General features: G+C 40.7%; 1 protein-coding gene across 1 annotated transcript in view; it reads left to right on the plus strand.

Annotated features, from left to right (window-relative positions):
- Positions 1 to 6,895, plus strand: part of LOC145398974 (alkaline phosphatase-like) — a 303,273-nt gene extending 296,378 nt beyond the window's left edge. The window contains exons 7-8 of the mRNA XM_080271705.1: positions 5,184 to 5,346; positions 6,535 to 6,895. Of these exons, the coding sequence (XP_080127831.1) occupies positions 5,184 to 5,346; positions 6,535 to 6,895 (524 nt within the window). The remainder of the gene's footprint in view (positions 1 to 5,183; positions 5,347 to 6,534) is intronic.
- The last annotated feature ends 3,455 nt before the right edge of the window (positions 6,896 to 10,350 follow it).

Raw genomic sequence — 10,350 nt, forward strand, 5'->3', positions numbered from 1 at the left:
TAAATATCTAAGCAAGAGGTGCTACAAAGCTTTCTATGCCACCGAGAATACAAGACCAACTGCCTCAGTTCCAAACACACCTCAACAAACCTCAGAGCAACCAGGTAAGAAAAATTAACAGGTAAGATCGGTGGTTCCCCGTGACTAAAGGGTAGACAAGGGAAGGAAGGAAGGAAGGAGGGCCAGTAAGAAAGAGTAAGTGTTCTTCCCCGCAGCGGGTCGAATGGATCACGCCCACCACTACAACATGGCGGGTCGGGCCCTGGAGGAGGTGGCAACGCTGGACGAGTGCGTGAAGGCGGCCCTGAAACTCGTGGACGCGGGCAACACACTCCTGGTGGTCACGGCCGATCACTCTCACACAATGACCTTCGGTGGCGTCTCCGTGCCCCGTGGCAACCCTGTCCTCGGTGTGTCTGTTTTGCCTATCCTTTTCCTATTTTTTTACATGATATTTCCCTATAGTTTTTTCCTGCATTTGTCCTGTTTTTTCCATGTGATATCTCCCAATAGTTTTTTTTTTTTTTTACCTCTATTTGTCTTCTTTTTGACATTCTGTATTTGTCCGGATTTTCTTTTTCCCGTGATATCCCTCATCAGTTTTTCCTGTACCTGCTATGCTTGTTTCTCCCCAAGATATCCCAATAGTTTCTTTCTTTACCTGCCCTGCTTTATATTTTATGTGACATTCCCAAAATATTTACTGTATTTGCCATTTGTTTCCCCCGTGACATCCCTCATATCCCGTGTAATTTTTTTGTATTCCTTGGATTTCCAGTGTCATATGTTTTTTTTTTTTTTTTTTTTTTAATCCTACTCTGGTCATAGACTTCGGGCCAGCAATCCTCCTTCGTGCCTGGGTTTTAAGTTGCACCTGTTTCTTTTCCTTAACATAGCCATACTCCATTATCTTTCCTCGTCCCGTCTCTATTGCCATCATTACTTAATAACTGGTCTTCCCATACTTTTCCAGCCTTTATCGTCACCCCTCTTCTTATTTTTCTATTCTTCCCATGCTTTAATATCTCTTTTTTCCCATACTTATCCATTGTTTCCTGTGAATTCCTCTCTTACTCGCCCTATGAATTTCCACTGAACCTTATTGTGTTTTCTCTGCTCCCTGTTACCCTGTCCCCATTCCAGTCACGTTCTAGGGAGCGACCGCCAACTCGTAAACCCATCTCTCGTACCCAATTTCTCTCCTTTTCATGTCTTTCCCTGGTGCATCTCTCCTTTAATTACGGGTCTTTCGTGTTCATTCTTCTGAAATATCGAAACATTACTTGACTTGTCTCGAAGCATTTCCTGTCTCTCTGGTCACTGCCTTACAGATCCACACTCCTTTCATTCAGCTTCGTTTCAGCCTCCATTTTCAGTGTGTCATATTCCCCCCCCCCCTTTTTTTCTTGCTCTCTATCTTTCTTTCTTTTTTCCGCTGTTTTTACCCTTTCCCCACCCAGGTTCACAATCTTTCCAATCAGCTTCGTTTCAGTTGATATCTTAACTGAACCGAGTCTTTTAATCCCCAACTTTTCCTTTTTTTTTTTTATGCTGCTGTATCTTTTTCTGTTTTCACTCCTTCCCCTGCCTCCACCCCTACAATTATCTCCCGTTTTGATTTTCGGTTTCTGCTCCTTCATACCAAGTTGTCTCCCATTGTTGTCCACATAGGTTTCTCATCCTGATCCTCGTCCCCACTCCTTTCGCCACAACTGACCGATGCACATTATTGTACAAACATTTTAGAGTCAGTAATGTTCCTCAGTAATGTACATAAATTTTAGACGTAGCTTTTTATAAAGCGAAGTATAGATATTTATTTTATTCTCACATCAAAACGTTTTCCATTAGCTTTAATCCTCATACAACACTATCCTTTCCTGGTGTTTTCCACTCTTTCTGCGACTTTCTCTTCCCCGTACAATAAATCCCTTGTCAGTAGTAGCCTTCGGCCACCTCTTCTTGAATCTCGTACAAATAGTCGGTCTTATTCTTTTTAATTTCGGTATTCATCAGCCTAAAAATTAGCATAGGTAATACCTAGTCAGTCATCAAGAGTTCGTAAGTAGTGTTCTGGTCCCTTTTGAAAACTTTCATTTATATCATCATAACGTTTTCAACCATCGACAGTGATTTTTACAGGGTCAGCTGAACAAAAAAAAAAAAAAAAAAAAAAAAAAAAAAAATTAATACGTGGTTAAGGACGATGATATGAAGAATCTAACAAAGCATACGCAAAAAGATGTAAATAATCACAGACCGGCAAAATAAAAACTCTTTACTGTATACTGGCTAAGTGCATTAGGAAATTGTTTTAAGTGAGAAAAACATCGGTCGGGACGTGCGTCATCCTTTATACTTAGAATTCAGAGTCAGTTAAAGCATTTCAGGATATCGGAAGCTCATTATTTTAACACAGGACGCTTCTCATTGTTAATGAATTTCAGTATGATCAGATTACTATATATCCAATCTGTTTCTGGATTTACGTGAAATGAAACTAATCAGGAGGTAGAGTTCACCTTCAGAATTCAGTAATTACACCAGTCAGGGCAATATACTACTATACACAGTGATATATATTAATTATGATTTAAATACGTAAGTTACTTTGTGTCGAGTGTGTCTTGTTTCAAAGTGCGGCACATAAGTTAATTATTTTATGCCTAGTGTGTCCTATTTCAAAGTCCTGGACATATTTCTGAGGACACAATTATACCTATATATGGAAATGTTTGCTAAGAATGTACAGGACGAGTCAAAACTGTTGTACTATAATGATTAAAAAAAAAAAATCTGCTGACACATCTCTGCTAGCTGTTGAGTTGGAAGGTGTTACTTGAAAGTTTTTTTTAGCTATTAGCAATGTAAAGCACACAAGAAAGGAGAATAAGAAGGAAGGATACTTCTTGACGCTCGGGAAGGAATGAGAAATTTGAGAGGAAGGACACGATGCTGGCTGGAGATTGTCACACGAAATTTAGCTAGTGATATTACTTTCTTAATGAACAGCATTTCCATATGTGGGTATTTTTCAATTAGTGCCTTCTGATTGGGGTTTCAGTGCTTAGTGTATTTATTAAGGAATTATGTATTGAAACCCATAACCACATTTCCTGTTTTACTCCATAGATGTCATATAGAACTGCCAATTTATTCCGTGTCGCGTATATTATTTTCCAATTAAAAATGCATTCCCACTGCTTTTATGTCGATTTTTCAGCCCACAGATCATAGTCAGTATGATATTCCACTAATATCTCCAAAGGTATGCTGGCAGGTTTGTATATATAAATGCATGCTTTTCCTATATTTTCCATTTTACATGTAGTGTTAGAAATATAATCCATTATGATTTTGTGATCTGTGAATTTGGTCGCGCTAATGGACAGATACTGTAATTTTTTTTTCACTTTGTTTTAGGTTTTGATAATACTGCTTATTATGGTCAGAGCTATTATTTGTTATAAAAAAAAATTCTTAAAAATAAAAATCAGAGTCTGTATTGGTGTGATGGATGATTAGTGAATTAATTACCGTTTCTTTATTTCGTTCTTTGCACAGGCTTCAGATTAGAGCACATTCCCAGTAACTCTTTCTTACCATTATACCCGCTTGCAGTGTCTTCCCTATTGATCCTTTGAATGCTTTGAGCTCCCCTCGCCTGACTAAATCTTTTAATTCAGCAACGCGGATGAAGTACAGTCAGAAACGAAAGTTCGCCTACTATGCAAATGAGTCCACTTCGCACTAAGGGCATGTCTTTCACTTCGCTCTCAGAACTGTATCAAAGAGAACCATCTATGAGGAGAGGAACACATCAAGCCTTGTCCAGCTTAGGAATAATAGCCACCTGAGGGAAGTGAGATGTAGAAATAGGCGAAATATTAGGCGAACTTTTGTCCCTGACTGTATCTTGGTGCGGTATCAGCAGTCACATGGATAATAGGCTACTTGCTATTCACCCCTGTAACTCAGTGACACATTTTAATATTTATATTCTTGCTATCCCCGATGATTTTATTTAGCGTATGACTATGTCTTGTCACAGAGGTTATAAGCAAACTCCCTCAACCCGTTCTGTGAGAAGTTTAGCCTAAGCTGAATAAAATTGTCTGACAATAGAAAAGAATAATACATGAAACGTTAGCGTGTTGAAGAGTTAATTTTTTCCGCTGTTCTGGTCACGGTTATATTAAAACTTGAGTTGACGTAAATGTTGCGGGTGAAATAGTTTGTCTGTATATCTGTTCAGTAAAAGTTTCCATTGCTATAAACAGACCAAATCCCCCAATAAAAATTATAAGCTCACTTTGCTACATGAGATGACTGCGGAATTTCTATAACACATATGTATCTTATATATCACCTAGTATTTGTGTCCCATAAAGTATATTTCCTTCAGTATACTAAGTACAGTATATTTTAGGTCAGTGGAATCAGTGTATCCACCCAGTTTATCCATTCGTCATTATGGGCCAGCCACACTCCCTGCACTTTTGTTCTGAGTAAATTTAGTGCTCGACATCCCTGTACACTTTAGCCTGTATTAATAATGTTTGCTTCCTACCTTGTCCTCCCGTCCAGTTACTCCTCTCTTAAGCCCTTGTATATTCAGTGCCGGATAACGTTGACATTAGACATTCTCAGTATACGTTATTTCACTGTAACTCTTTGCTCATGTCTGTGTTTCCCTCCCATTTAATTCATCCACCTGTCAAAATGAAACAGAGTTAGATCCATGTTCTGGTAGGGTTAGCTCCAAGATACTCCATGTATTTTTAGCGCCAATGTAACTCAGCAGTGGAGAGAATTGCGCTAAGATACTAATTACTTCACTGAGGTCCTTGTAACTCACCACTGGATACTGTAAGCGAATAGGGTCTTCTGAGTGGCATAGGAAGCTTTGTAACACATCTTCCTTAGCGATTTGTTTTGCATATTACAGCGTAGCATTCTCTTGTATCATATTTATGCCGTGTTAATATCGACACAATTTGCAGTTATACAAGAGCCTGTTGAGGTGTGATGTGCAGAATAAATCGCTAAGACAGAGGCGTTACGAAATTTTCAAAGCAATAAGACAATCCTTAGACACTCCTTGTATACATATAGCATTAGTGACAATATACTTCCTATGCTGTGTCCCTCCCTATCTCTAACACGCCTCCCGATGCACGCAGGTTTGGACACCGAGATCAGCGACCTGGATGGTAAGCCATACACGACCCTGCTGTACGGCAACGGCCCCGGGTACGCCCACACGACCCCCACAGGAAGGCACGACCTCACTGGCTTCAACACCCAGGACATCAACTTCGTGCAGCAGGCGGCCGTGCCCAGGAAGTGAGTCAGGGAGAACTGAGGAGGGATTTGTGTGTGTGTGTGTGTGTGTGTGTGTGTGTGTGTGTGTGTGTGTGTGTGTGTGTGTGTGTGTGTGTGTGTGTGTGTGTGTGTGTGTGTGTGTGTGCGTGCGTGCGTGCGTGCGTGCGTGCGTGCGTGCGTGCGTGTGTGTGTGTGTGTGTGTGTGTGTGTGTGTTTTAATGAAGTTGGGGTATTGTTTGTAACGAAGTTGGATGCCGTAAATGAAAAAGTTGGGGTAGGGGTAGGGGTGTTTTTTATATGTCCAGCTTCTTCATTATAGTACCAATGAGGTACTATAATGAAGAAGCTGGACACAGTTGGTGGTAAGGTAGGGGTAACGTGTGCTAAAAAGTTGGGTAATTGTGAGAGGAAAAGTAATGGCAAGTTTAAGGAGCAAAATAGAAATAAGAATTGTTATGAGAGTCTGAAAGGGGAAATTACGACTGGTATAGAAAGTTGGGAAGGGAAAACGGGAGCAGTATGAGAGGGGAGTTAGACCTAGAATGGGGAATGGGAAGGTTGAGAGACGAAATTCGGACTGATATGGGAAGGAAATGGATTGGTATGGGATGCATAGTTGGGAGATTAGGACCGGAAGAAGGGACTGAGAGTGGAATTTAGGACTGGTATGGGAGGGCAAATTACGACCGGTATGAGAGTTGATGAGAGGAAGTTAGGACTGGTATGGGAAACTGAGAGAGGAAGTTAGGAATAGTATGGAAGGGGAATTAGAACTGGTATGAAAAGGAAATTAGACATGATGCAGAGAGGAAATTAGGACTGGTACGGAAGGGAAATTAGGACTGATACAAAAATACCTTATGGTCTAGATGCTTCTGGGTTTAGGAGGTTTTTTAGCATCCCTTCCTTGTCGTCTATGAATGCTATTACTCTCTTATATGCCGTTATCTGTATTTTTGATAACGATATACACTCGATAAATAATACACATGGGAGCTATTATTTGTCGTATACAGAAACAAACTGATAAGGGAATGGTGCTGGAGAGTTCCCTGATGAACCCCGTCCCAGTAATCTGTGTACAGTACATAATGCCCTTGAACTTACATAATAGATCTGTCAGCTTAAGTCAGGCGCGTGCAAGCGGACCCCTACAGTACGCACCGATATATACAGAGTTTCACATTAATCTTGCTTCGTCCCACCCAGGTACGAGACGCATGGAGGGGAGGACGTCCCAGTTTACGCCACAGGGCCTGGTTCACACTTGTTCTCAGGCACGGTGGAGCAGACGTACATAGCCCACGCTATAGCCCACGCTGCCTGCATCGCCGACGACAACAGCCACTGCGAGAAGCCCCCCAGTGACGATGCCTGCGCTGCGGCCCCTGGTCCTGTCCCTGCCCCTACCTCCCGACGTCCTTTGGGACAAGCCACGCCCACGGTAGAGGACCACAAGCAGGCGACGAGGGACCAGCGGGCGTGGAGTGCAGGGACGAGAGCCTGGACCTGGGCGAATTACCATGTTCTGATCCTGGTCATGATGCCCGTCGTCCTGGTGCTTCACTGAGGGACGCATTTCTTAGCTGGCTGTAGAGATTTCGTAACGCCTCCTCATTAGCATTTTATTTTTGCATATGACACCTAAATAATCTTCTTGTATTGTTACTGATGCAAACTGTGTCGACATTTCAACAGACAACATAACATACAAGAGAAAGTAAGGTGTATATAACCCTCTTCTATATTACTGAGTCAATTTGTATCGACATTTCAGTAGATATTCATAACAAACAACAGAAAGTGCGGTGTAAGATGAAAAACAAATCGCTAAGGAAAAGGCACTACGAAACCTGCAGTGCGAACGAGAAATCGACTAAGAGACTCACACTCAAAATGGCTGCACCCCTCTACCTTTACAGGATGGGGCAAGCTTGGAGAAGGGTGTACTCAGTCAGTCAGTCAGGGAGATAAGTTCCCCTAATATTCCATCAGTTGTACATCTCACTGCCCTCTGATGGTTCCCCTTCCTTAGTCTAGAATGAAAGAGGGAACCTTGTTTTGTTTCTCTGTGCATAAATGACTTTGATATGCTGTGACAGGAAGGAAAATGACTGACATGACCTAAATGTGAAATAAAAAGCACTGGATAATTAGAGGAACGTATGACCCTGAATGTAGTACCCCTTCCAAGCTATGGCGGCTGCTCAGGCAAGATGTTGAGTACTTCAGCACTACAGTAAAACGAGCTTTACGGGATGCATTTGACGGTGACTCGACAGTACTGTGACTAAGGGACATAATTAGCAAAAGTCAAGAATAGTGATGACGGTGTGTGGTAGGAAAAACTTTGACTTTTCATCAGTAGAACTCAGACTCAACTGATGTGTGTGTACATTCTTATATAGTGTTCAAATATTAAATAATCTGCACTTGATGTTCGATACTACCTCTTTGCTCGGAAGCGGTGGATGTTGTGGAGAGGCGTTTGACAATCACGTGATGATGAGGAAGACAACAGTGGAGTGTAACGGGAGGTATTACTGAGCTGGAGCGGTGGAGGACTGGATCACTGTGGTTGTCACTGACCCGAAATAGGATCCATCGGTCTCCTCCTCCACTAGACTATACTCGGTGCGGTGATCCTGGGCTTATGGGTTTGGATGCTACCTGACTTGTACTGTAGAGAGCAGAACAGTTTTGTTTGTGGTATATTACTGACACCTAGACTGAGAGGTATAAATTGATTAGTTTTATCAGTCATGAGAGCCATGGCTTTCATTTGCATAAGTATTGTACATTCATACATTTCTGCGTTCTTGTGTATTTTCGTACACTAGTAACGCATAACCCCTTCAACCAGACGATCTATTTTGCATTTTATTTTTGCTACCCTCAAGGGATTTGATGTAGTACAGGAGTGGTATTTTGAACTGAGAGGATAGATACAACCTTCATTAATTCCTCCATCACTAGATCACTCTACTTAGCTCAGTGAATTGTCTGGTAGTACTGTAACAAGAATAAGTCAAGACGTCACCTTATCAAAAGGGTAAAATTATTAAAACTAACGATAAAACATTTCCCTGGTTTTATGGATTTAATTATCATTTCACAACATAATGAAGGAAAAGGGAAGCTGCTCTATTACCACCCCTTCACTACGACGACGTATTTTGTAATGTATTCTTGCTACTAGCAAAGAATTTAAGTTTCTTTAGCATTAAAAAAAAGTGGGGGTTGGTAGATGCAGGCGTTTAATGAAGGTTATATTTAACCCCTCCAGGAGGAAAAGTCCATCCTGTACTGTTTAAAATGCTTGAAGGGGACAGGAATAAGCAGAAATACGTCATCGACATTAAAGAGTTAATGAAATGTTGGTGCAGTTGTTGTTTTTTATATTGCATTTTCAGGATGAACATAGTAGATATATATGCAACATAGGAACTGCATTTGTCCTACACTTCGACTTTTACATGCAATACCACAGTTAAATTTCGCATTTCCGGAGTGGAATCCGAATTACCATATCATTCGTATATACGAGTATGCAGAAGTAATACCGTACAGTATATATCCTATGTATTAACAGTTGGAATATGTTTTGAAATTATTTATGCAGCTCAGTCAGTTCATCATACTCATTATCGAGTGCTAGGTATTGCAGTGTTATTAGAAGTAGGATTTTTTAAATTATTCATTTCATTAAGTTAGTTAGCAGACTTTAACATGGTTGCTAACTAAATTAATGTGTTGAATATCGAGAGTTAAAGACATCCTACCGCTGATAATATTGTAATACACAATTCAAACCCACTTTACCATTATTTAGGCATTTAATTTCTTGAATCAGGTAACATAGTTTACTCTTGTTACCTCCAGACGATTATTTTCTACTTAGAGAAGGCCTCTCGTATGGAAGGGGTTGACGAATGCTATATCTAACTTTTTCAGTTCCAAATTCTCTCCAAAAACTAACTCACGGCATTTGAAAGTAGGAGGAATGAGATGCAGAATCTCCATCTGATTCATAAATAAAAAACTTTACAGAATCGTGCCATGTTCCTGCCAGTGCAAAAGAAGTAATTTCATTATTTCTTTTAGTTGTATCTTTATTACTGAGGGGGAAGAAGGTGAACGCAAGCTCTCACATTCAAAGGGTCACTTATAAAGCGATTGTGAGCATTAGGTGTGTGTTTATCCCACTTACCACGTTACGAATTACAGAGCGGGATAGGAGATGCCAAATACAGCATACAGTTTTCTCACTCGTGGCTCTATCGAGGGACTGTCTGAAGCTGGGTCTTGTTTACCCATGTCCGTTTTATAATTAACCCCTTGAATCTGGGTGACGTATTTTTTTCCCTTGCCCCTCTCAGACGATTTTATGCAACTTTGGAAAGCCATCGTATGCTGAATCAGTGTACATAAAGGTAATAAACCACCTATTCAGGTCATAAATTTTCTCCTAAGCTGAATGAAATCGTCTGTAAGTAGCAAGACAATAATAAGAAAGACCACCGTATCGTAGGGATAAATAATTCAGGCTTAAGATGGCTTGGCACCCTAGTCAACATTCAAAACCTTCTGTGGTTTTGCATTTTATCATTATATTGATGAAAAAGAAAGAGTTTGTCACTTCATTCAAGCTGATTTTAAGAACAAGGTAAGAACATGACTTTGGTGATCACTCCTCTTAGCCCTTCAACACGATGACGTGTTTTTCATCTTAATCAGACTACCGCCAGACTACATTATTGAACTTGTGAAGAACCTCCAGTAGTGAAGGGGCAAATGAAATATATATAAGTCTCCAGATCGAAGAGGCGTCCATATGCTGAGAAGAATCGTCTGGAGGTAGCATGAAATCTAAAAACGTCGTCGTGTTGAAGGACTTGATAAATGATTGAGCAAATTGTAATCTCCGGATCACGGGAGACTAGCCTCGGACCTTTACAGCTCTCAGTGGGGTATTGTGAGACTGGCTATTACCATTTTCCTTTAGAATCAGTGCACATCCACAAT

This window comes from Coenobita brevimanus, chromosome 47, assembly GCF_032717465.1.
Source record: "Coenobita brevimanus isolate Jiangsu-jjx chromosome 47, ASM3271746v2, whole genome shotgun sequence".
Lineage (NCBI taxonomy): Eukaryota > Metazoa > Arthropoda > Malacostraca > Decapoda > Coenobitidae > Coenobita > Coenobita brevimanus.